This window comes from Rhipicephalus sanguineus, chromosome 3 (genome assembly GCF_013339695.2).
Source record: "Rhipicephalus sanguineus isolate Rsan-2018 chromosome 3, BIME_Rsan_1.4, whole genome shotgun sequence".
Lineage (NCBI taxonomy): Eukaryota > Metazoa > Arthropoda > Arachnida > Ixodida > Ixodidae > Rhipicephalus > Rhipicephalus sanguineus.
Window position 1 is genome coordinate 166,199,432 of NC_051178.1, and position 26,929 is coordinate 166,226,360.

The following is a 26,929-nucleotide window of genomic DNA, read 5'->3' on the forward strand; positions in this document are numbered from 1 at the left end:
AAAGGCAGCTTTGCCGCAATACGGCGGTGTGATGAGGTGAAGCATATTGAAAAATCTAGGGACCTCTTCCAAACGGACGTTGACTGTCTCTTGGCTAAGTTCGACCGTAACGGAGCTTGAAAGGCAGCTTTGCCGCCATACGAGAGTGTAATGAGGTGAAGCATATTGAAAATCTGAAGGGGTCACTTTCAACCGGACTTTGACTGCATTTGTCTTTGGGAAGTTCGAATAGTTCAAACAGTAAAATTTCAGTACGAATCGAATCGAATAGCAAACACTATTCGAAAAATATTCGAAATTTCGAATATTCGCACACTCCTACTTTTTATGAAGTCAAAACAAACCATTTTTGTGTTTTAAAAGACAATTAACTTTCTGACAGGAACAACAGCAACATTTATTTAAGGAGAAAAGCAGAATGTGTGTACGCATACGTGGTACAAATGAATCCTAGTGTCCAGCATACTGGACATGATTCTCCCGTGAAAACCATTGTACCTACACTCTCCTTTATTTTTGTGCATGCTTTTCAATAGCCTCTTAGCTAGAAAAGACCACTGAAAAATTTTGTTCTACCTTACGAAAAATTCAGGACGGAAAGGGATAAAGAAGTTCAACTGTATTAAAAAATATTAATACATGGCAATCAAAAGGCAGACCCTCTAGCTCGCATATTTTGTAACCGATCAAAGAATCCCTCTATTTCATTGACTGCATCTATTCTACCTAGGGAGATGCTTGCCCACCAGCACTTCATGAGACAAAATATGGGACACCTCACAAATCCCTCAGCGGGGAGGAGGCCGCCAACCTTCCAAAAATCCAGACAGACGTTTTCCCCCATGCAGGGGTGAGACGGCTGAAATCGATTTGGGAGCAGTTTTGGGAGCAGCAAAATTTCAATTTAGGAGCAGGAGAACCTTGTTTGGGAGCAGTTAGTGGCATTTATTATGTCGTTTTTGGAGCTTGAAAAAAAAACAAATTTGTAGCAACTTGGAGGAAGAAACGCACATTTTAATCGGCTTAGAATACACATAACGTTCAAAGAGCCTTTGGAGAAAGCTTTTTTTTAACAGATTATTGCCAGGTATGAACTACACTACCTTTTTACAAACTACGCAATTTATATAACCCGGGTAACAACATATGAAATAGATGAAAAAGTTTTTTAACTAGGTTCACTTTACATCTGAAAATAAAAAAAGAAAAAACATCACATTTTTCAAATAATAAATAAAACTGATTGCACAAGAATTGTAGTCACATAGCAGTAGGTCTTTGAATGGTCAATGAACGATTCTTACTAGCACGCGATTGCGGCGATGCCTTCACGTGTAACATCAGGAAAGAACAAAAGCGGTATGGCGGCCACCGATGAACGCATGGGGGGGGGGGGTCACATATACAGTCAACTGCCGATTTTTTGGACGCCCGATTTTCCAGACATGCTCGAAAATTCGGACACTATCGCGGCACCGTCACCAGCCCCATAGACGTCAATGTATAAAAACGTCCGAAATTTCGGACGCTGAAACTCTTCGGTGTCCGATTTTTCGGACTTTCTGCCCGAATTGTGGGTCCGAAAGGCATTAATTGGAGCCCTCACCTCTGCCGCGTCAATGATCTCTTAGGTTTGAACCAGCGCGTACGCGAGTCGATCTGTGTGCGACAGTAGCAGAGTCCGAAAGTCAGCTTTGCCGCAATGCCGAAGCGTTATGGGGTGAAACAGACCAGAAATTCAAAGGGGCGCCGTGCGGCGATGTTACGGATAAGCAGCGGAAATGCACGGAGGCGTGATGGCGGCAGCTGGCAAACGCTCCGGTACGACTTAATCGCTGACAACCCTTACGATAAGCATCTTCAGTTAACTGCTCGGTAGTGCACGTGGCCTAGCGCAGTTGCATGCGTACTGCACGCATTTAATAGGCGAGAGCCCAAATGCGCCGCGCCGCCATTCCTGCTGCCTCTTTGTGCGAGACCGCTAAGTGCGCTGCATAGACGCGTTGCCTTCGCGGACGAAACCAGCTCGCCATTGCCACGCCCGTGTGCGGTCAAGAACTAAGTGCGCATCACGAACCCTTTCATGATAAATGCGTGCGTACGATACAGCAACAGTAAAGTGACGGCGTCAGTTTAGTTGGCGATGTACTGCACACAACTAGAAACGATCGGCTTGATACGGCAGCAAATGTTGTGTATCGGCGGCGATTCGGCGATGTGTGTGCGCATATGCGCACACGCATCGGGGAATGCCGGATGAGTCGTCCGCTCTTCCGCCACAGTCTTTGTGTTCCGCGTCATCGTTTACAAACGCTTCATGTGAGATAGCCGTAATCTATTCCGCGCTTTGCTGTTATCAGCGGCGCTCATCACGAGATGTAAAAGTGGCGGTTGGCACGTACGTAGTTAAGCGGGGTTCGCGGCAGGTACCGAATGTATTTGCGAGAGCGTGGGCGCGCACTAAAATGCCTGATAATTGTACTGGGAGGCATTAAAGCTATTTCGGACGTGGCTGTGGCGATTTGACCGCTTAAGCGGAATAAAAAAGCATGAATTTGTTTTTTCGGTCTGCCCGATTTTTCGGACGATTTCGCGGTCCCTAGGGGGTCCGAAAAATCGGCAGTTGACTGTTTACAACCACTCAGAGGCGATTACCACAGCACTATGGAAGCCTCCATTACAAAGGCGCGTAGAAGGACACGCTTGGGCGCGTTGACATGTTCTGCGAACGTATCTGTGATGACAGTGGTGCGCGTTAGGTGCATGTTTGAAAAGTGCGCGACGTGAAAAGAAGACTGAAGGCACGTGCGGGATTCCCTATACAAAAACGACGACGTCGAGGACCGTGGCGCGTAAGAGCGCGGGGCGCAAGAAGGAAAATAAAAAGTAAACAAGATCCAATGCGGTAAAAACACGGAGCTACCCGAAGCCAATAGATGACCACCACGCAGTTCCTCAGCGCCAATCAGAAGAAAACAAGTGTGCCTGAGGTCGAGGAAAGCCTGGAAGACTGAGAATTGGCAGTTCGAGGCGAACGGGACAGCAAGGCGGTAGCCGGGCGCTGAAGACGGGCAGTCGGGTTACGGACCCGAGCCTTCAGGACTTCACCCGGCCGGAACCTTCGGACCGCGGCGTCCAGGGAGGGCGAACCTCAACGGTTCGTCCGTTCGAGAGCAAGGCCTGCTGATCCCGGTGCAGGCAAAGCAACGGCAGTTGGGCTTCGGGCCCGAGTCTGGCATCGAGCCGCCTCATCGGGCTAATCTTGGCTTCGCCCTGCATCGCCGAGCATCGACCGCCCCCTCGTCAACACCAGGCAGACCCGTCGACTCTACGGTCCTCCAGCCAAGCCTTCGGTAGTGGGTGAGACCAGACTAATATTCTTCCCCACTCTGCTGTTCAACCGCGCCGGAACTTTACGCTTAACTTAAGGGGGGACGTGGCTTTCGGTACCAACTTTCTTATTTCTTCATGGATTTTGATGAAAATTGGCACTCTTAATTGAAACGTTTTTTTAATGCTACTGTAGAAATTTCATGAATATATCTTTACAACTTTTTGATTTACAATATATTTCACCTTCTGCTCTTGTTCCGAGTCTGACTCGGTTAAAAAATGCGATAGAAAACTTGTTCAAAGTGCTATGCATTCTAAGATGTCTGATTAAGGGCATGACATTCTTAGATTTTTTTATTTGCAACAAAATTTTTTTTAGTTTTCATTTTTCATGAGGTGACTGTGCAACAGGCATCGAGGCTTTGTGCAACTCGTCAAATAGCTAATTATCAAAAGGCCATACTGAAGAAGCAAGAATGTCACGCCCTGAACTGTGCTTCAAGGAATATAGAACAAAAAACGGAACTGAAATAGACCCAGCGGGCAGTGAGAAATCAGCGGAACAAGCGAAGCAGGAAGCAAGAAAAGTCGTTTTGAGAAAACGGCTTTTAAAGTTGTACCAACGATATTACTTCATGAAAAGACACTGGGGTCGTAATCTTTTGAGTCCTTCATAATGTGCACTTTCTTGAGTGCCCTGTCTTTAGTTTGAGGTGCCTTGCTTCTCTAAAACACAAGAAGATTGTGATCTTTAAGGTGTTTTATAAGGTTGGACCTCCTGCACATGTGGCCTTTCATCGGTTGTGCCTTTGTTTTCTTTCTTTTTTCTTAAAATCCTTTTCTGATATAAAAAGAACACGTAGCATGAATTTTAAACGAAGTTATGAAGTGGTGTAATAGACATGACAAAAAACAAGATATTGTAATGCAAGTAGGTCATGTACTATGATGATTTGCCAGCTTTCTTGTATTCATGCTCTCATTAACATAATTAACAGTCTTGATTGCAATTGATCATTGAATCATTTTTATAGGATACTAAGAGTGGCTCTCATCATGGCAACCTATCCCTTCCTCCTAAATAACAGGCAGTTATGGCCAAGACATTGGTGGAATAGGAATTCCTTAGCAGTTTATTCAAGACGCGAACTGGGCAGATATGAATTCATCTCCCTGTTTCACTCGTCAAGCTAATTTGTAAACCTCGCCTGCGATGCGCTTCATCATTCACCCGGTCGCGGACACGGTTTTCTGCGAGGCTTTTATTTTTTCAGATGATTCATGACCGCTTACGGCGATACCAAGCACAAACCCAAGCGCGCCTAAATTGCATCACCAGTGCTTTATTTCACCTCTAAGTGCTCGGCCGCATAGTCCGGGAAGTCGGCACGCGATGTGCTGGGTGGCGGCATTCGGTGACGATGCGCAATATGCCTAGGTGCGGCGACGAAAAATAGGCGCGCAACGTGTTTGGCCTCGCATTGCGGGACGCCGACGCGCGCCCGCTGCGCGACGAGCTTGGCCGTGGGGTCCGTTGCCGATGCGTAAAATGACCATCCGCTGTACCGAGAAGCCGGCGGGGGAAGCGCTTCGTTCCTTGCGAAGAAGCACACTGCCGCGAGTCCGCTAACGCGTTGCTCTTGCCCGCAAAGTTCGAGGTTCGTCTCGCGTGCTGACGCCGTGAGCGGAGTTAGGCCTAGTGACGACTCCGAGCAGTAGACGCGCCGGCCGCGGTGCCCGATGTTTCAAAGTACGTAATGCGTGGTCGCGAGTACAAAGAGTCGTCCTGCGATCATCTTCGTCACGACGTCCGAAGTGCGCATAAGCAGAACCTCCAACCACGGATCCGACGAGTCAACGCTTGAGAGTCGGTCCGAGACGCGCGTTTGCGATGTTCGCTACGAGTGCTGCACGCCATCGTAATCCCACCGAGCTTCCGCTAGTAACTCCAAACTAAAACGTAGTTCTTGTTCAAAGTTATCGTCGAGCCGTGAACACAGCGATTGTGAACACGCAACGAAGTAGCGCGACTTTAGACAGCCGTGAGCTCGAGACGCACGAGCTGCAGACGACGATCTCCCGGAGCGAGCATCGGACCAATGGCGAGGCGCGCTGGGGCAACATGGCGGACGCGGCCAATCGCAGGGCTCGAAACGACCTTCGAACATTTGCTTTTTGTGCGCTTGTTTTCGAAGGGAGGAGCCAGCTGCGGCGGGGAATTTGAAGACGGAGAAATGCGCTTTCCGATGAGCCCAAGATATCGGCGCCCGGTGGCGTCGTTGCGGAGCTATGATTTTTTGAAAATCAGTGTTTTTTTGCGATTTCCCCAATAATTTTCGCCGCCTCGGCAGGCGCAACAATTTTTTTATAGCACTTCTACGCGGTTTTCGGTGAAGATATTTTGGAATCGGATATAAAAAGGGCTACAGAAACTGAAAATGTGATTTTCAAAAAATCGATTTTTTTGCCATTTTTCGCGATACGAAAGCCGCGTCCCCCCTTAAAACTTTGAACTTGTGTTTTGTTTGTGTTTAAGAAAGTTTTGCCGTGTGCCGTGAACTTTTTGTTCAGTGTTTAGTGTTTTGTAGATTTTTCCCCTCTCTAATGGTTTATTAAAGTTTTTTTGTGTGTTTAAACCAACGGCTTCGTCCCTGACAAAGCTCTCCGACGCTCACGTCGTAAAAAGAGCTGTCGAAAACAGAAAAAGAAAGAACCTGCATCACAGTATCCCTGGCGCTGCTTCTAAAGTTACGTTTTCCCATGCTGAAACTGATGCAGGCTTGAAAATTCTTGCTTGCGGGGTCGTTTCGGCGCAGTTCGGCGCAATTTTTGCAATTTTTATGCTTTCGGAGCAGCTTGGCGCAGGAAAACGGAATCGTATCAAAAATGCGCAATATGCGCAGCTGTCTCACCCCTGCCCATGCACTAAATTTACACGCAATACATCCAATGCTTTACTTGGCCATTTGTCCGTGGTGCAGCAGTAAGCCAATTCTCTACCCCATTGGGGTGCACTAGTAAACAAAGGGACTTAGCCAATTTTCTCGACAGAACTCGCCAGCTTGGACTCGGGAGTGCAACTCGTGCTCCTGGATCAAGTCCGACGCGCGGCCAAGGCCAGTGGAGCCCTGTATGTAGTGCCCCAGCCATAGAGACTCCAAGATCCTCCTTTCCCTTGACTAAAGTTCCCCTTATTGTAAAATTCACAACAGAGTTCACAAAAATAACTCATCAGTCTAAACCGATTTAGTCTTTGACTTTAGTGTCCCTCGTAACACCTTGACCATAGCAGGTAGTTTGTACTACAAAGAAAAAAGGTTGCAGTTCCCTACCTGTGCCTGGAGAGGAGGCAGTAGCTCCAAGTCCTTCTTGAGGTGCTCCACTTCCTGCCGCAGCACCTCGATCTGGCTCTCGCGTTCTGCCAGTTCCTGTGCCTGCCTCTCTGACTGGCGTTTCATCCTCTCGGCATCACGCCAAGCGGCTGCGCCCGACTGCTGTTCCACATGTACAAATGTCTGCTGCACATCGACAAAAGTTTCCCCATCATCAAAAAGTGCACTGACACAAGTTCATCATAGCTTTCTTCGAACACAACTTACCTCACCAGCGTCGTTGGAATTTTCATAATTCTGCCAAGTTTGCAGCAACTCGGCGTAGTCTCTGCGTGCACGATCAGAGTTCTTCTCAGCTGTCAGCAGGGCACGTCTGCACGAAGGTTGAGCAGTGTAGTTAACAACCTTACAAACAACCTGTATTAGATAGAGGACACAAAACACCACCATGCAAACTAGTCTCATTAAAGGGCCAGTACACAGGCCCCAACTTTTTTTAAAACCTCCCAAACAAGCTCGCTCATTCGCGCACAAGGCCACAGCGATCACAACTTGCAAATATCACAGTGCTGCATGCCGCGCAGATGCTTAATTTAAAAAAAAGAAAAAAAAAATTTCCCGTGCCCTCTCCTGCGCCTGAGCAGTCCTGCTCGTCCACTAAGTGACTTAAATTTGCCCATGGGCAATGTAACATATAGTACTGACATTGTTGATTGGTCATGCACACTAGGAAACTGCGCTTTGGCACTGCGGTGATGTGGTTTTGGCTGCACAGTTGTTGTGCACGTCACATATTTCGTTACCTCATCAATGCCTTGCACTGTGCTTCCTCATCGCGCTGCCTGTGAGTAAATGACCCAAGCAACACGTGGAGGAAGGCTTGTTTGGTTGTTGGCTAAGTGCCAATGACGTAATCGCTGACATATTGATGATGAAGGCATATTGACGACAATGGGCTATGTCTACACCTTTGCATGGTGGAGAAGAGTGGGGCAACCAAGCGAGAAACTGAAACTAGCTGAAACGGTTGTTTTATCTCCGGTAACTTCCTTCTTACAGCACCTCTTCACATAATTCTTGTGGCAGTGTGTTCACATCATATACGCCTGCAGTTATCTCCTCACAAATTTTGGACCATGGGGTTGTTTAGTGGCCCTTTAGGGCACACTAAAGGGAAACAAATCAAATTGCTGCAGTGTCGCAGACTAATATGTGTCATCATGAACTGTAACTACTTGCACTGTAAGTACATAGATAAGTGTCACAACTGTGACATGTACATAGAGAATTGACATGCTTGAATACAGGAGTTCATGTTCGTCTGCGTTGAACTTATGTCGTGCGGTGTGTCCGTTCAACTGCCTGGTTAATATGCACAGAAACATCAGTCCAGGTAAGTCAATGCAGTGTCCTAAGTTTCAAAGTATTTCCCCATGTTTCAGCTGGTGTGGTACAGTGAAAATTCTCTACAATCTCTGCAAATGTTATGATGGGTATCACACAACGAAACTTGGACTGCAATTGCACCCAGTCAGGAACAATTTTCCTGACAGTGAATGCCTTATGTGCACTATGTTCGGATAGAAGCCAATCCCAGTCAGGAAGTTGAGCTACTATTTGAGGCTCAGTCTCAGCAGTGCACATGTCACACCTGATAAGTCTTCCTGCTTTGCAATACAATTCACTTCACCTTTACGCTACAGTGGCACAAGTAGCAGGCACTTGCAATGGCCACTAAAAGAAAATAATAATTTGCCAGGTGCGAGCTTGCAGTGTTCAGGCAAGCGGGCCTAGGAGACGGCACAGTGCTCTGCTGGACAATGCCACTGCTCACAAACAAATGGTAGATGTTTCCAATGGCCACAAAGAAAAAAGATAACCGGTTGGATTGTGGTCATCCTTCTTGGCAGCCACTATCGACTACTAGCAACATCCAAGACACAAGGCATGTATAAATTTGGAGACAATCAAAATCCATGACATCATGACAAGTTGGTGCAGAAGTTTCGATGAGTCATCTTCAGTCTCATTCTCGCATCTTTTCTAGCTCATCAAGACTACTCAAACAATGAAGAGGGAGGGAGAAACGAAGGGGAAAGGCTGGAAGGTTAACCAAGCGCATGTATGGTGCTACCTTACAAGTAGGAGGGGAAAGGGGTATAATAAATAAGATAGAGGAGAAAACAAAGAAGAGTGGGAAAAATAACAAAATGGACATTGCAAACTCACAGAATATAAGCAATCAGAAATTGCCCTTCCTGATATTGTATAAACATAATTCACCAATACAGCTGAACCTAATTTTCTCTTCAGAGCCAGCCTAAAATCACAACCAATTTGCGATTTATGGTAGAGCAGTGCATACAAATTATGAGGTGTGAACTGCGAAAAAAGGTCTACAGTTGGAAGAGCCACACAATTAGAAAGAGGCAGTTTTCAAACACAACTGCAATAAATTTTTAGATTGCGCATTTCAAAAACTCCTTTAGTTTCAGATAGTGTAGATAGAGAAATTCCTTTTCTGCTTTTTTTTTCTGTGCCCTTGGCACCTAACACAGCGGGCAGTCGTCACAAAAACACTACAATTAAAGCGAGAGAAAGAGATGGAAAATTTCAGATAGATTAACATGATCACACAACAGCAGATAAGATAGAGTGAAACATTAGGCTGCTTCTTTTTTTTTTTGTCAAAGTTCAAAGACTTTCAGAGCAAGCTGTTCGCAACTAGCAAATGTGCGCAGTCATAAGAGACGCTCAGAAGAACATTAGCTCTCAACAATTCCCAACATATTGATATAAACTAAAGTGATCCGTCACAACAAAACTGATTTTAGGCATTAAGTCTAGCACACTCATGACCTCAACTCCCTATGAGCATGAGTGAACCACTTCTCTGTATTTCTTCTCAAAGTTGATTCAGCAGCTCATGTTCACACTGAATGCTCACCTCAGCTCCTCAATCTCGGCAACCTTGCCCTCGCACTGCCCTTGCAGAGCCCTGACGAGGGCTTCTTTCTCAAGAAGAGCTGTCTCAAGCTCTGCCTGCCTGCAATCCAATGCAAAGAGACACTTGGAGCAGAAACACTTCACAAGGCACTCACACAAATGTCTATTAGTGAACACAAAGACACAAACTTTGAACAGCATGTAGATGTATCATATTTTTTTTTGGACTCCGAACCGCCTTTACCCGCAAAATTTTTGCTATTGCATGTTATACAATGGTGCGATTTAAATATGCATAAGCCCATGCTTGCTCGTTTGCATGTTCATCCCAAGCTCACTATTTACATGAACGCATTAGGCTTGTGGCTGCAGACATATCAAATGCTTGTTAATCTGGAAAGTTTGTTAGTAGGATGTTTTGTAGTAACTAGATTTCACTCTATGTACAAGACTTTAATTGTACGATGGGTTCTACCAGAACTTCTCTAGGTGTAAAGGCTCTGTTGGAAACAGCAATTCTTTTTTGAACAACACACTGCAGTAACTTTAGTAGAATTTGACATTTCAGTCTAATGTTCTGTGGAGTCTGACCCCACGAGTACAGATGCCACTTTGAATGGACTTACTTGGTAGTCGCCTGCGAAGTAATTGCTGCATTCCTACCCTCGGCCTCGCTCACTTGCTGTCTCAGTTTGGAGGCGACATCTTCCAACTCTTTTATTTCCCATGTCTTGGACTCGAGCTACAAAAGAGCATGGTTAAAATGCAATGCAAGAAACAATGCAGCAACTATCATGCACCATCACCTGACCCAGGCACCAGCCAAAAGTCCTTACTGATGCTCGAATAATGCAGGTTCGCACTTCTCATTTTGCCGCTGAAGGGTACATGCTACAATAACAGTATGTAAAACGCTATGGGGATAAAGTTGTGTACCCCATTAACAAAAATTAACAATGCCCCAGCAATAAGTCACAGCCTTTATATCAGATGAGAATGCAGAAGGAGACAGAATTTGCAGTTCAAATTAACCGAGAGTTGCAAGTTGCAATGTGGGTAAGAGCATCAGCGTGAGGTACCATCAAGTTTCATCTCTGTGAAAAAACGAATATGTGCCTAAGCTCTTTTATGGAACAGAATCACCCACTGACATTCTACAACAATGCCACTACAAGGAAGGTACTCTCACCTGCTCAGTAAGCAGATCGATCTTCTCAGTGAGCTGTGCTGTCTTGCTCTGTTCATCATGAAGCTTCACCACAGCCTGTGAAAGACTCTGTAATGGAGATAGCAATAAATGGAGGTGCTTATTAAAACTGTCCAACCATGAAAATAATCTGTATGGTACAAGCCAGTGGTACTTCATGTGTTTACTCAAGGTCTTGCCTATGTGAATACTGATAGCCACAAGTTAACACTTCTGCAGACTGCCTGCTTGAATCTGCTGCTTCCCCCCTCTAGTATGCAGAACGTACTTTTTCGGAATTTTTACAGTGCGTGTCTTACTTTAGTTCGGATTGTAGCTGCTCACTCATGCATGTAGCCCTTACTGAAGCATTTTTGCCACACAGTGGAAATTGAGCTTCACGTGAGTAAATACAGAATGTGCAAGCTCTTGGTATTGCAGTATACAGCTATGATAAGGCATACGCCAGGCTAAAACTCTGCGCTAGAGCATGGCCTGCGGGTTACAACATTAACTTATTCATACTACTGCAGTGAAATAAGACTTTGCTAAACACTAAGCAAGCAAGTCAGACAGTATTGTTGCATCTGTAATCGAAAATACAGCCTTTCTGTTTAAGGATATTATGATCACAAGCTGGCATGCAGCAGCCAAAAAAGCAGCCCACCATCATAGGATTGTCCTTGTTCGGCAAGAGTCCAGGAACCACGTCATAGAAGTCTGTGCACTGAGAAAATGCAAAAGAAATGAAGTAAGATGCAGAGGCAAGATTAAAAAAAAAAAAAGAGATCTTTAACACAAACGCATTGCCCATATGAAAAACAATGAAGTGAATGCCACGATAGTGCAATGGCTCAACAATAAAGAAGATATGAGGTCTAAAGAACAAACGAACTTGCACAGCAAAGTAGAACAGACAACAATTAAATGTGTGCATGATACAACAGTGGTGCGCTCAACAAATCCAACAACTCGTTTTAGACAAAGTAAAATTGTCCTCACAATGGTTATACTAACAAACTGAATTTGCCTTCGAAATCGAGAATCCCTAGGCTTCCATGGCCAAATATACTATATTCCATGGCATACCTGCATCGAATACGCTGTCAACTAACACCGGACTTGAGCGAAACTTTCAACAGGGCTTCTTTATGTACATTTGATAAAGATAAAGGAGCGCAAACATGAAAGCGGACCAAGAAAGTGGTCAAGAGCAGTGCTCAAAGCAGTGTGCGAGCAACGACCCCTCCAAGCTTACTGCTATCAAACTTCTCTTTCTCACTGTGGCATGCCGCAAAGGCTGGCGCAGCGCAGTGCGGCTTCCAAGATAACTTCTGCGGTTGTGCCGAGGCAATCTCAGAGGCCACGCCTATATGCACTGTGCAATGCTCTTAGAGTTGACATAAATGCAATAGTGAGATGCTGACAGAAATTACTTGCTGCTTGTGCACAGTGGTGATACTAGTGCATCTAATTCTCTCATTCCTGTGCAAGCTGGTGCAACTGGGCAAGGCCTATGAGGTTGCATCAGCACCTGTGTGACCTCACTAGCTACAAGCAGGCCAAGCTAAGCCAGCGCAGCAAGGTTCATTGGCCTACACGTTCATAAAGTGGACCAACCATAAACACTTGCATTAACTGCACAATGGTCTTCTATACCACATGCTGCTCATTAACGACAAATTTCTTTGTCGGTGGCGCAGCGTGCAGGCTCTCTCTTCTTCGGTCATCTTTTTACCAATTTCCCAGGAATATGGGCAAACGAAATGCAAAGCAGAAGCAAAAGACCACCGCACTGGAACAAAAGGCAGCTAGCTATCATTGGTGTTGTTGCGTCAAGTGTGAAAATGTCTTGGCAGTGCCCGTGCCATAGATTCTTTCAAAGCTTCATTAAAGGGCCAGTAAACAGGCTCCCACTACAGCTCAGACCACTTATAACGTAACCGCTTACAGTGCAGTACCGGCTATAATGCGGTTTTTTCTGACTCCCGTTTACCCTCCCATAGAACTCCATGTATACGCATACCGCTTATTGTGCAGTCCCCCGAGATGAAAGACCGGTTATAATGCGGCTGCCGGAACGTTCTCAGAGATGCGAGGGAGCGAGCGTGCTTCTCAGCGGAGCTTCTCAACGGCGTTACGAAGGAGGAGCGGAAGCGGAACAAACGAACAAGGAGCGGGGGAAGAAAAAAAGGGGATGGCGGTTGGGGGACCACTGATGGGGGACAGCAGCCCGGCGCGGGTGCGTGGTGTGAGGAGGGGGAGCGGTTGCATGGCCGACGGAGAGCAGAGCATACGTAGCAGAGCACGCATGACATGCGTGCTCTGCTACGTATGGGCGCCCGCGTCCGCATCAAGAGCGCGTTACCGCTATTTCTCTCCGTCGGGAAAATAGTTGCTTCGTCGTAGAGCGCAGATATCGCGCGTGCAACCTCGATTGCCCCGCAAGTAACCAACAGGCAGACTTACAAGCTTGAGAGACCTTTTCAGGATAGTTGCCGCGGCTGTTCTCCCGACCACGAACTGAAACTGCGTTTCACGCGTGATGCCCTCGGTTTAGCTCGCAAGTGCGATCTCTTCTACGCCCGATCTCCGTGTTGCCTAGGGCAAGCTTCTCGCGGCGACATGCCAAGTTGCAACGCGTACGCTAGGCCTAACGAGCGCTAGCTGCCATGTCAGCGGCCGCAGACTACAGAAGTTGCGGTTTGGTGCCGAGTCAATGAAACACTTTGCAGTTGTTGCATTTAGAAGGGGTGACTTACATCTTTAACGAAAATGCGGGCGTGCGTGTGAAACACTCGAGTGGTGGTTTGTGGTCGCCACAGTTTTCGACATGGCGCACGCGCAGTGTGTTACCGCGGCGACTTCCCGTGACGACGCATTTTTTCCGCGTTCGTTATGTCGGCACCGCAGGTCCGCGGACGCTAACCGTTCAACATTTCCAAACGTAAGCAGACGCAAACTTACGTCCCAGTCGCATGCCTCGATAGTCGGGATCGCGCGCCTACCCGTTGGTCATGTTTTGCACACGTGCAACCTTTCAAAAATGTTGTTTTGGTTATAGTGCGGTACCGCTTATAGTGCGGATATTCGCGACTCCGGCGACTTACGTTATAAGCGGTCTATGCTGTATTTACCGCAAAAGCTGTTACGAGGTCGCAACAACAGCAGATTTTGGTGGTGTAGTTGTCCGCCATCGTCGCCGTTGTCCATAACTGCTATCACGCACAATGAGAAAAAAATGTCCAGGCTCGGGTGCAATCTGAACCCGGGCCCTCTGCGTGGCAGCCAAATGTTCTACCACAAGCCACGCCGGCGCTTGAAGCTCCTTCGCAAAAAGAACCTATACAGGCTACATGTCGGGCAAGGAATCGCGTCAACACATGTAATATAGCAGGTCGAAGAGTAAAATAACAACCAGGCATCACGCAATGCGGATCGCATAACGAGTGGTTGGTTTAGCTGACAAATGCAGATGTTTGAACCCTGTTTTGGTGCATATTTTCTTCCAGCGTTTTGAGAGGGGGTATGGGCTGTAGAGACCAAACAAAATTCAAAAAAAGAAGAAAAAAAGGAGTTTTATTACGTTTGTTTTATTACAAAAATAGAGTTTTACATGTAAAACATAATGCAATTCTTACAAGATTAGTATTTCATCCATAGTGTACAAGGCGAATCTGAAATATTTTCAGGTAACTTACTTAGTTGGCTGGAGCGATAGCTCGTGATCTAGAATAGCCAGAGCTATAGTTCGTTAATTAACATAAAGCCCAAACTGTACCGTCTAAGGGTGAGCGAATATTCGAAACTTCAAATATTAGATTCAGTTCACAAGGCACTATGCTTTTACTATTAGAATTATTCAAACACTGCAAAACTTCATACAGTGAAATCCCCTTATAGCGGACCTCAGATTAATTATTTGTTCAGATTAATGAATATTTTAAAAATTCCCCTGCCAAATGTCCATTGGCTTAACGTAAAAATATTTCACTACTACGAATTTCAGAATACGAAATGTTTCAGGATAACGTATCGAATTTATCGGCCTTGTATCTCAACAACAATTTAAAAAAACAAATTGCTAACTTAAAAACTTACTTGCGGCAGTGTAAGCAATGCCAATTTCCCTACTAAACAGAACCGGGCCAGCGCATAGAGAAATATAACACATAGAAATATTTTAAATAAACAAATAATTCACTTAAATAAATAAATAAATCAATGAAATGTGCAACAGCCCTATTGCCATCGCCTGTACTTGTAATCCTTATCCAGCTATGTCTACACGCTTGTTACACGGCCGTTTTGCTTGCCTTTATCTTGGTGTTTGCATGTTTGTGATGAGCTCCGGCAGCAGCACTAAAGGAATGCGGCGGCAATTACCAAATTACAGTGAACTCCCGTTAAGACGAACTCGGTTAAGATGAATTCTTGCTTATGCCAAACAACACGGGACCGTTTGTTTGGTTTCCCATAGACTTAATGCAAAAAAAATTCGTTTATGACGAATCACCTAACTGTACTCTTCTGTTAAGACGAACTTTCGCGGTGACCGACAACGCTGGCGATTCTGCGAAACGAACGCTGCAGTCTTGGTGGGAATTCAGGTGACCAAGAAAAAGCAAAAAAAAGGGCATCTTGGAGCAAAGAAGCAAAGCAAATCGCGACACTGAGGGCGCGAGATAAACGAAAAAGAAAGGTCTGCGGATGGTATCCCCTCACCCCTAGCCACTGGGTGGGGGAGGTGCAGGCTTTATCAACAAAGAAAGCAACAATAAGAGTAGGGGGATTTACAAATGGGACCCCCCAAGCCATTGCGTCCTTTGGTATCCCCCCCTCCCTCCTTTTCCGTTCTTGGGTTTCCTAGCTGGAGTACAAAGGAGAACAGAAGAACACAAGATTGGGGCCTTTCCACCGTGGTCAGAGGGGCAAACAAAGGGGAGTGGAAAAAAAAAAACGAAAGCGATAACGGGAACAAAAATTGTCTGTGTATTAGAATCAAGTAAAAAAACTGAAACCACGTTTGCGGCGCTAGCACTCCCACCAGATGGGTCAGGTGCATTGTCATCGCCATCACACAATGGTGGCCAAGCACATTTTGTGGTCCATTCGCGTTGGTATGGTGGCTAGAGAGGGAGGTGTCAGCAACGGCACGCCGGAGACGCAGCTTTTTTTCATGACGATGCGACGCCGCGGGCGGCATCTCGGAGCCGACAACAGCGCCGCCGCATGGGCACGCCCTCCGGCGCGTCTGTTGGCTCTGAGATTCCATCCGCGCGCTGGCTTAGGTTCGCGGAGGTGTTTTGTACAGACGCGAGTCGCTTTTTCCGTCCACGACTTCTTACGGCACACACTAACCATATAACCAAATAATTTTCGAGATTACGCAAACGTCAATGAAGCTGGCCCAACAAGAGCTTTGGTAATTGCTTCGTACTGCTGAAGCTTTGTGTAGAGTGTAACGATTGGAAAACAGTGCACCTCAGCTTATGCAGTGGGTGGTCATTTATGGGGGCTATTGCCCCCCCGTTTCGCTGGCAACTTCTTGGAAAGGTATGCAGCGACGTTGGGGAACAAAGCTGGAACCGCATCTGGTGTTAGGGAAGGGCGACCACGGGGAATTTCCACTGTTTCACCGTTGATCACATGAGTGTAGCTGCGAAATATAAACCTCTCGTCGAAGGGAAGTTCACAGACAACTAGTTCTTGTCCAGCGGCTTAGCTCCTGGAATGGAACGTTCCCCTGGCGACGTTCATCATCAGCGGGATAACTGCGATGAGAGAGACCTTAATTTATATCTTTTTTTTCCCGTCTGAGACGTGTCCCGTATGTGTTTGCTGTCTCTGTTGTTTTGCCATCACGTAGCGTCCACATGAAAACAACAAACGCGCAGGTGAGCCGTCGGCGCGATGTAGCGGAGCCTTTCGGCTTTCTTGCGAGGCGCGGTGGACCACATAAAGTAACCAAAGCACGTGCCCGCTGGTCCGGTGACGGCAAGAGATAATCTATCCACGGGACGACGCAACTTCATGACAGAAAATGTTTTGTTTGCTGACGAGATCGGCAGCAACACCGGCGTTCGCCGTACATTGTCTTCTTCGCTCGTGAAAAAACACGACATGCGTTTCTCGCTCACGGACAATGCGGCATACGTTTATCGGTCGCGAAAAATGTGACATGCTTTTCTCGCTTGAAAAAAAACCGCGACATATGTACGTTTCTCCGTCACGAAAAACGCGACGTGTTTCTCGCTTTAGTAGACAGCGTGCCATAGACACACTAGGAAATTCAGGTTTCTCGCGAAGCGCTGGTGGCTACGGCAACGCCTTTTGCCATCAGGCATCAACACGCACAAACAAAAGCCGAGCAGGCGAAACAACAGGTCACATAACACGCGCTTTGCCGGAGAGAATCCACGAGACCACTTCGCCAGACCTCGCTCTAGGCATCTCGGAGACGACGAGCGCGCCACCTGTCGGCGTCATGAAAATGTGCCGCACCGGCTTGCACAGCGCAGCCCGGCGGATGCTGACACTTCCCCCTCTAGCCACCATAGCTTTGGTGCACGTAGGACCTGTGCGCGTTCTATCTGTTACCAGTGAAGTGCGAATTGTGGTGAACCATTTTGATTATGGAAGTGCACGACAGGGGAAGGCTATTTTGCACACTGAATATAGTAGCTGCGTCGTGTCTTTCTCGTGAGTGCAAAGCTTGTGAGCGTGAGTAGCGTGATGGGATATCTTCAGCCGCACGTCAATCGGGAAAAGTAACTACAAACCGAAAACGGGGAAAATATCCAGACCTCGAAGAAAACCTAGCACACTTCCTTAAGCAACTCAGACTTTGACAAGGCAAAAGCACGCGACCGAGGCGTATCCAGAAGTGATTTTAGAGCCAGCAAAACAGCTTCGTGGAAGAAAAGGAACTGCCAGGACAATATATTTTACATTCTTTGAAGGAAAATTGTGCTCGTCTCTCTCTCTCTATTTTTTGTAATCATCAACATAGGAGAGTGCTAGTTTTATCATTAAAATGTGGTAGCAATATCTTCATGAGAATTTTTTTTTGTACCCGTGAAATCAGGTGCTCGCAAGATTCGTGTAAGTACTCTTACTTGAAGGCATAGTTTTTATCAAGCTGAGCCAAATTAAATGCTTTTTCTTGTCTTTTTGTCCCCATTCTAAGTCTACACCATTCAGTACATTCAAGTAACATATTTGGATGCACTTGGCATGTTAGCATGTCCATTTTTGGGGGCACTTCTGATAAGATGAACACATGACTGCAGTCCCTTCCAGTTCGTCTTAATGGGAGTCTACTGTAGTTTCAGTTGTCAAGCAATAGGGTTCACAGAATGCATAAATTTTCTATATATTATTTGCTGTATAACAAACTTACGTTTTCATGTCTGGTGGGAGAAAAGAAAACTTTTTTTTCTTTGGAAAAGTAAGTAGATGTACTATTCGTATGAGAAAATATTCTAAAAACATTCTTTCGATTCGTACTTGGTTTTCATTATTCGAATTTGCTTCGAAGTTGAAAATTTGATATTCGCACACTCGTAATCCCAAAGTGCAGAGAGTAGAATGTTAGTATTCTGCACATATATTTTTAAAATTTGATCTGTTTTCTTTGTGCTGGCCTGGTATGAACACTGAATATTGATCATCTGCAGAATGACTAATTATGATTTGCCTGGGAAAATCTTTCTAGCACTGTACTTATAGTAGGTATTCACTCAGCTCCTCCTGCCAGGCGGAGTCAGCGAGTGTGCCGCCACAGCCGTGGTCGTTCAGCGATGCGCCATAAGACAGTCTGATGTTTGGTGGCGCTGCACCTCACTACGCCCTTTTCAAAGAAAAAAATATCAAAACAACATGTGCTGCCGAGAACTTTGGTTGTAGTCCAACGATGACATCTGCGCTCGCGAACACGAGTATGGCGACTGTTGCGCTAGTGCCCCTTACGGATGACATCTCTTGAATACCTCGTATAGGATATTATAGTATCTAGCTATGCATAATATTCACTTTCTGATGAGCTGCATTCCTCCTACTGTTTCCGGAAACAATGGGAGGCAGCTTCGTCTATCTTCTGCTCTAGTTGACCTTCGAGAAAGTGTTGTACATTTGAAATGAACATGTTAAACTGAACAAGACTATTTCAGTCAACGGAATTTAAAATACAGCAAATATTTCCACAGACCGTGTACCTGCCCCACTTAAGGAATTAGAAGATTACAAAGGCTTAAATGAAAACAGAAACAGTGTCAAGTTTCAGCTAGCCCCAGTCAAGACACTCCAACCCCAGAAAAAAAAAAAAAAAACAAGAGAGAGAGAGAGTTAAAGGGTTGAAAATACAACCTTGTATGTCGCTTACTTTCCAACATCTAACAGAGTATCAAGACCACAAAGAAAGCAATCATAAGGCAGGCACACGATTAAGGAATAAAATGGTTCCTCACGTCTGATGGGATAGTTTGTCCTTCGGCAGCAACGCCATTGGCACTTTTACGACCCCACTTTAACGGTCGCCAGGGACATAGCGTGGCGTTCCGATGCATGCTGCATGTCAAAGACCAACACTTCCTTCAACAAAAGAGGGCAACAAAGACAAAAGCAGCAACTGCTTGTTTGTGGCATCCGTCTACATGCACGTGCTGCAGGCTACAGGCAAACAGGTGCTGCCGTACTTAACAAAGTCTAAGGCACACCCAATTTTCACAATGAAAAAGAAAAGAAAGAGAAAGAAGTCTTATTTTAGTGCGCATGCGATTCCTACAAACAAAAAAATACAGCGGGAAGGGGGGGGGAGGGCTGGGTTGATGAGGGCTTGAGCATTTTGGAGCAGCTTAGGGAGCATGAACAATGCTGTTTCGGAGCAGCCTTGGAGAATCAAAAGGCAAGCTTCAGAGAAGTGCAAGTCTCTTTGAGCAAATTTCTGCTCACACTACACAGAGAACTCCAAGACCAGCTAAGCTGATGGAGTGATAACTGACAAACAGCAGCAATGCAGGCTAACTACGAGAACACAATCAAATTATGAAACAGTACAGCATTTTCACGCATGTAACCTGCTCCGGCACACAATGCATGCCCGTGTTGCACATGTTTCTCTAAAACGGGAACGAAACCTCGTTCCTTCCCAATTTTGAAACAAGTTCCCGTTACACTCACAACATTAGAATGTGTCGTTACATTAACGTTACATCTGTTTTTTTTTTAAATTTAAATAATGTGTCAAACTAAACCTCAGTTGAAATAAAGAGCAATTTAAAGTTCATATCAAACTACGTATACTATACGAATTTGAACATCGCCGCAGCAGGTTATATGAAGATAACAAACACTCCTAGACGAATATTTTAGAGAGCACCGGACATGCCTCAAACATGTCTAATACCTGTGTCACACAAGCAATCTTGAAAGGCCATTTAGTCAATGGCAATCGAAACGCCACAACTCTATCTAAACTCGGTAGAGGTGTCACGCTGCTACATGACAGTTTTGAATGGCCGTTGAGTGGTTCAGGCGTTTCCCGCAAAAAATTGTGGGGCGCTGCGGATCCTTATTTTCGTAATTATGTCATCGACAGTTAAGTAATATAAATTTCCTTATATGCACAAATATGTCTGTTGTTTTATATAACACTTTAATAAACTGTTTAAGCATAGTTACGAATACATATTATGAGTTTAAGTAGTCGAGCAGCGAAACTGCGGCAGGCAAGACACGGCAAGACAGCATGCATGTCATTGTTGTCGAGACTATCTGCAGTTCGCACACTTCAAGTGGCGAAAATATTTCATCAAATAATTCATAACGCTCACATATACACATACTGCTTTTAAAGCGTACTGGTTAGATTTCTTTTTTCTATTCGTGAGGACGAGCACACTGTGAACGAGAGGGCACATTCGCGCTGTTTCCGCTTCCGTTGCTCAATGGCCATCGAAGTTTCGATAGAGTTGTGGGGTGCTTCGTTGACTCGATCGACTATTGACTCGACGCTTTCGAACCGTCCCATGTAGCAGCTCATGCTTGACCATTGAGTCAATTGACTATTGGTTGGAAGGCCTTCCAAACGGCCATGTGACACGGGTATAACTGCAACATTGCTGCTCACCGATTACAAGTGCAACGCATGTGGCACTCTTCACGTCGGTCTTCAAATTCACAGTCAGGATACTGCACTTCAGATGTCCAAATGGAAATTCCCTCGTGTGCACCAATTTAATTGCATTTCTTGCTCAAGAAACCGCATCAAAAGGAACAATACATAGACATTTAACAAGTACTGACTGAATATTGCAGCATGAATGGAAAATAATGTCCAGGATAGATATTTTGCAACTTAGTAAAGTATCGTGTTGGGCAAGTTGCATCTCAATACTGGTGTCCGACAGATGAACCCGTTTTCTCTTCAATGTTTCGTTGTCAATGCTGAGGAGCCGTTCCATTGAAGTGCTGGAGGGTGCTGCCCTGTTGTATGCAAATAAGAGCAAAGTCAATAAAGGTTGTAGGGGCGGGGGCAGGCTTAGCGAGTACAACAAGGATGTAGCACTGAATGTATGCGCATATCTTTTATTGCATGATAGAGACATTTCCAGTGCAACAGCTGCCGAATTGAACTGGTCGAAATCTACGGAGATAACTCAAATGTTGAAGGAATGCCTGCCCAAATGCAACCATCAAAGGCACCGGGCAGGTGCCACTACGGCATCCGCGTCCACTGCGTTGCGGGCCTCTTCCCCGCCATCCACACAACTGCGTGTCAAAAGGCCGAGACTTGCCTACAGCTGCTGGCGACCATGCGTCGAGGAAAAATACTACCAGGAACTGGGCCTGAGCAACGCAGTTGGCGAGCGAGTGAACAGAAACGGCGGAAGTGTACGCTGCATGCGGCAAGCTGCTACTAAAGCCCCTCCATCGTGTCTGCTGCCGCTTTTTTAAGTACCGCCATCTATTGTTTCGACGACGACACCCCCTTCCGGTTCCAGAGCTTCCGAAAGGAAGTTCTTGAGCCACTTCCTTCCGCTTTTGCTTCCATCTTGTTCTGCGCACGCATGTGCACACGCGAGAAAGCAAATATTTCATTCTCCATTTCGGAAGTGCTGTTGTTTTGAGGTTCGTCGTAAACTGCCTGCCAGAGAGCGATGTTTTTTGCTCGGTGTTCGGTGTCGCGAGGGGCATGGGCGGGCAATGGGGTGGGGACATCAACCGGAAAAGCAGCAGAAACATCATGGCGGCGCTTCGGCTTCCGCTAGGCGGGAGACCGGTGTAAAGGGAGAGGGGGAGGACGAGTTGGCGCTACTTAACCTAGCTGGCAGAAAACGCGTGAGGGGCTTTAGCTGCTACCAGCCAAGAGTCAAACCAAAGTGTTACCTCGCTGTGTGTACTTTGGGGCCCGTTGGAAGTCCATTCATACGCAGCTGCAGGCCACCGCGGGGGATGGTTAGCGCGTAGGTGTTCCATCCACTTTCTGCGGCCGCGAGTGTTGTGTCAGTTCCTGGCAGATTCACTCTGCTGTCTCTGGCGATCGAAGACTTCGCGGAACCGCACGCATGTGCCTCCTCTCCTGTAGTTTCGGGTGCTCAATGGCCCTACCCCCTTTTCCTATGCCGAAACATACAGCGATCCCGGATATATCGAACTCTGATATATCGAATTATTGGTTATATCGAACAGTTGAGAAATCCCCTTGAATTTCCCATGCAAAAGTATGTGGGCGTGGTGTGCAACGTATATCGAACTCCCGCACAGCGAAACATCCGCTATATCGAACGCTGCCTCGTGCCGAAGCCCAGAAAGTGCATTTTTCCCAACAACTATTGATCATTTTTCAGCCGCGTTCTTGTAAGTTCCAATCCCTCGTCGCGCGCAGGCGACGAAATTGCGTTGCTCTAGTTCGTTGCGCAGCGATTGTCAGTTCACCGGTATATTTGACGCGGGGTCCGCAGGTTTTAACGCATGGGCTAGTGTTTTTTCAAAGAGGCTGATTGCCGAGGGCACCAAAATGAGAATTCGAAGTGACTTGGCAGCCTTGTTGTAACGTTTCCATTCCCTTGTCTCTTCGCGTACGATGGCATGCGGGCCCGCAAAGCATGGCCTTCGAGATCCGCAACCTCGTGACGCATTTTTAGTGTTTTGTGGTTTTAAAATGCTGATCTCAGAGGCTACGTTTTTTTCGCATTTCTCGCCAAAGTGGCGGCTTGCCGTCTGCAAAGCCACAAGTGCCATCGGTACCGCCAACATGTCGACGGTGGAGAAATGTTTCTTCGTGCAGCGTTGTCTCTTGCAGAATGTGTACTTCGCGCTTTGTTCTTGATAAATCGTCATTCGGGAGTTGAACTAAGCATTGTCCCGCCCGTAGCGATAAAAATGATGACCGGTGGCTTGGAACGACGTCAAGTAAAGCACCGTTGCGCACCGTTTCCTTACGGGCCTTCGTGCCAGGTGACGACTTGGGGCGCGTCATGACCCCCGACTACGGCGTAACGGTGCGTCAGTGAATTTTGCGACTTAGCATTTCCGGGCGCCGCATCGGACGGGAGCACAGCGAGTGACTTCATCGTGCAGAATAACGACGTTGCTGTTCTTACTGCATCGACACCGAGATCATAGCTGACGTTGGCCGTGCTGCGGAAATGGACCCGTGCGGTTTGAAGATGCCAGCCGCTGTTGCCACCGCTAAACCCTCTACCGCACTACAGAGCTCGCATCAACGTTCAGCGTCGATCACCGCTGTTGTGGTGGAAGGTGCCTAATTTACTTATTTGGAAAGCTTCAATATATTGACGATGACTTGATGAATTCACGGCGCGCAAGAAGCATACAAGTTGACGGAACTTTTTTTATGCGAAATGAAGTGCGCTAACTTGCAAAAGAAGTTCTCGCCTTGTTCTTTAGCATATGTGAGCGAATCGTCATGTTCGCGCTTCTTACGATTTCAGAAAACTGTGTCGAGGCCTGCAGTGCTTTAATTAAAGCCTTACATACGCATATTTCGTATTTCGAATTATTGATATATCCGGAATCGACTGTAGTAGGGCCGCCCAAATATGCGACTAACAACAAAGAAACAAAAAACACAAAAGCGACTTTCCAGCTGGCCGAACAAAAAATGTGAGCTAGGTAAAAAAGAATGCCTGCCCTTTCTTGGTGGCAGTCTTGCAAAGGGGTTAGATTATTCTCGAATGTCATGTAAATGCTCTCCACAGTGTGTCCAGACTCCAGAAGGGCCCTTAGTTGGTGTCCAGACTGGCTCAGACAGAAAAAAAAAAGTTAAAGCTAGTTCAATCGCAAATTAAAGCTGTACGAACTGCGGAGCATCGATGCACCTGTGTTCCCCTTGTGTTTATCTTGTCTTTTCCGTTCTTTTCTTTAGTTTATCTGCTCTTTTCTGTTCTTTTCGTGTGATTATGTGGTTTGCTTTGCAATTACTATCTATTTTCTGTTCTACGGTCTCCTATCTACTGTTTGCTGCTCTGAGCATGGTGTGTATAACTCCCGGTGCAGGCATTTCGCCTCCGCTTCTCTTTTCCGTAGATCTGTGTCTGACTTGCAACGCTGGTGCTTCATTGTTGCTTTGCCGGCTTGGACAGATGAATTAGCCCTTCGGCGACACTGGCATTCACGCGCTGGCGTTCTAAATGAGCAGTCTGCTCGGCTTATGTGCATCAAACATGGGACCTACATGACACCAACGCGATAACATTGGACAGCAACAGGGCGATCCCTTAAACTGCTCCACTGTTCAGCTATCCAATCAGTTAACCCTAACGTACATGGTTGGTTTCTGCGCCGCATGCTTTCCTGCGCCCCCAGCAGACACCTTGAAGTGGAAACCAGGATGCAACGTAGCCACATGAAAGCAAGCAGTAGCTTTTTTCACATCACGCAGTCGCCCATTTGTCCCGCTCAGCATGACATGGCTGTGAACGTCTGTACATCTTTTCAATGCCATGAAATGTTTACAGAAGGAACGCCGTTGCTCCGTAAACGCAATGAGTTACCATTACAGGTCCACCGATCCTTAATGGAACACTGGTGTTCCTCTGTCCATCTCAAAAGAAACTAGTTCCTAAAATGTCATTCCTTGGAACGCCTTTCTGTACAACAGTGATCCATACCCCTATGTTCCACCAAGAAAAAAAAAAGGATCTTAGCATAATATCCGTGCCACTGACCATGTAATGGTGACTTTCTATTACTGGAAAAAGAGTATCGCACAACTACATCATGTTTACCAAGATGACGATTGTGCCAGGGTTTTACTCGTGAGTAAACAGCGCATTCACCGGACCTTGAGAGAAAAATATAATTTCATCAGCGGGAATGGCGAGACAGGAGTGTGGAATTGTGCAAATGCAGTGGTGTTCATGGAGACGCCTCGCTTCCTTCTTTCCACCGAGCGCCACCACGTTTGAGTCATTCGAAAGCTCCAAGCTTTGTCTTTTCGTTTCCGTCCTCCTCACCTCCAATAGCACAGCAAAAGCAACAATATAGTACTGAATATCTGGCGTGTTAAATCGTGCACTACCACTACCAGCAGAATTATCACCAGCCAGCTCCAAAAACATCATCGATCCTGCCATTTGTGTTCATAAGTTTGGAGCAAAGGTTCATTGAAAAAATATCAAAAAGCCGGCACATGAACTGAAAGTGGCGCACATGCATCCTTGGTTAGTGCCAGCTCGCCAGAACCTTGCGATAACCACACCCTCTTTCTTGCCATAATAACAAGAGGATGCATGTCACAGCCATAGCATAGAAAGTTCAAAGAAATATTATTCGAGCAAAGGTGGCCGAATTGCGAAAAATTAAACTAAGAAAGAAAACAGACACCTTGAAATTCCCGACATCACATTGACTCAAGTGCTGACGTTTCGGTGCAAAACTAAAAAGTGACCTCGACCATCACTTTCTCTACTAATAAGGAACCTATGACGGGGATATTAAAGGGACACTAAAGAAACTATTATGTTTGGTTAAGTTGACTGTTTACCTGCGCTGGAGTATACCACCGCTTTTTGTGCACCAGTAACGAATTTTTTTTATCGAAAACAGCCACCGAAAGACCCCGGTGCCGCTGCTCATCATGAATCGCCCCCCCAAAACGAAGTGCTCGACGTCACCACTTTGGCTGCCGATTTCTGTGAATCAGCAGGTGTCTGAGAGCACCACAGACATAATATGTAGCAGCAACTCTGGCTTACTGTGCATTTATTTACTGTTGAAATTTAAGTCATTTTACTTTTCATCCATAAGCCGTTCAGTAATCGAGATAGATGAACTGACGTCATTTATTGAGGTACCCACAGAGCATGACAGAGGGCTTCACTCATATTTCTCAATTTTGTTGTTTCCTTGCTTACAAATGCTCTGTTCTTGCCAGGAATGGTGAAGTGGTTATTACACTAGCCCATCTTTCAATCCAGTGCAACTTAAATCTAGCGCCCTTCAGTGTCCTCAAAAAATAATTTGAACTGATTGTGTGTTCAGGGTCCCATATAACTTCGTAGTGCCTACCAGGGTGCATGCCTTTTGCAGCTTCTCCACCAGATCCCTCAGTTCTACTTCCAAGCAGCACTTCTCCTCCAGCTTGCGAGAGGTGTCTGCCAGCTCTGCCTTGAGTGTGTCCTGTGCCTTGGTGAACTGCTTTTGCCATGCCACAAAAGTGTCATACTGCTGCTGTATCTTGGCTGTGCTACGAGCCACTTTTTCTGCGAGGTCATAAAGAAGAGGGCAAGTCAGTGTAGACTCTAATGAAATTACTAACCGCACAAGAAACCTAGTTTCTGACAGTGTAGATATACACGGATGAGCCCCTGAGCAAATTTCACGCTTAAAATACAAGGGGAAGCCTCATGTAAATGCCACTTTCCATACCTAAACTGAAGAAAATGCCATTAACACTAGCTGGAAGCAATGTATGTTAAAGGGCCCCAAACCACCCCTAATATTTTTTCAAACCTTTCAAGTAAACATGCGCGTCGTGTTCAGAATGCATTGACAACTGACAATGCCACATGTGGCAGCACTACATGCCGTGTGTGCACCACACATTCTAAGAAACAATCCCTTCTCCTCTATGGGCCTTTCCGGCTTCCCCGGTGGCACGTGCGAC

General features: G+C 46.1%; 1 protein-coding gene across 1 annotated transcript in view; it reads right to left on the bottom strand.

The window, feature by feature from the left end:
* Window positions 1-26,525, bottom strand: part of LOC119387644 (NF-kappa-B essential modulator) — a gene marked incomplete at its 5' end in the record, with an annotated part of 40,615 nt that extends 14,090 nt beyond the window's left edge. The window contains 8 exon segments of the mRNA XM_049413598.1: window positions 6,666-6,851; window positions 6,933-7,038; window positions 9,613-9,711; window positions 10,238-10,353; window positions 10,801-10,887; window positions 11,465-11,524; window positions 19,266-19,322; window positions 26,290-26,525. Coding sequence (XP_049269555.1) covers window positions 6,666-6,851; window positions 6,933-7,038; window positions 9,613-9,711; window positions 10,238-10,353; window positions 10,801-10,887; window positions 11,465-11,524; window positions 19,266-19,322; window positions 26,290-26,525 — 947 coding nt within the window.
* Window positions 26,526-26,929: the final 404 nt, after the last annotated feature.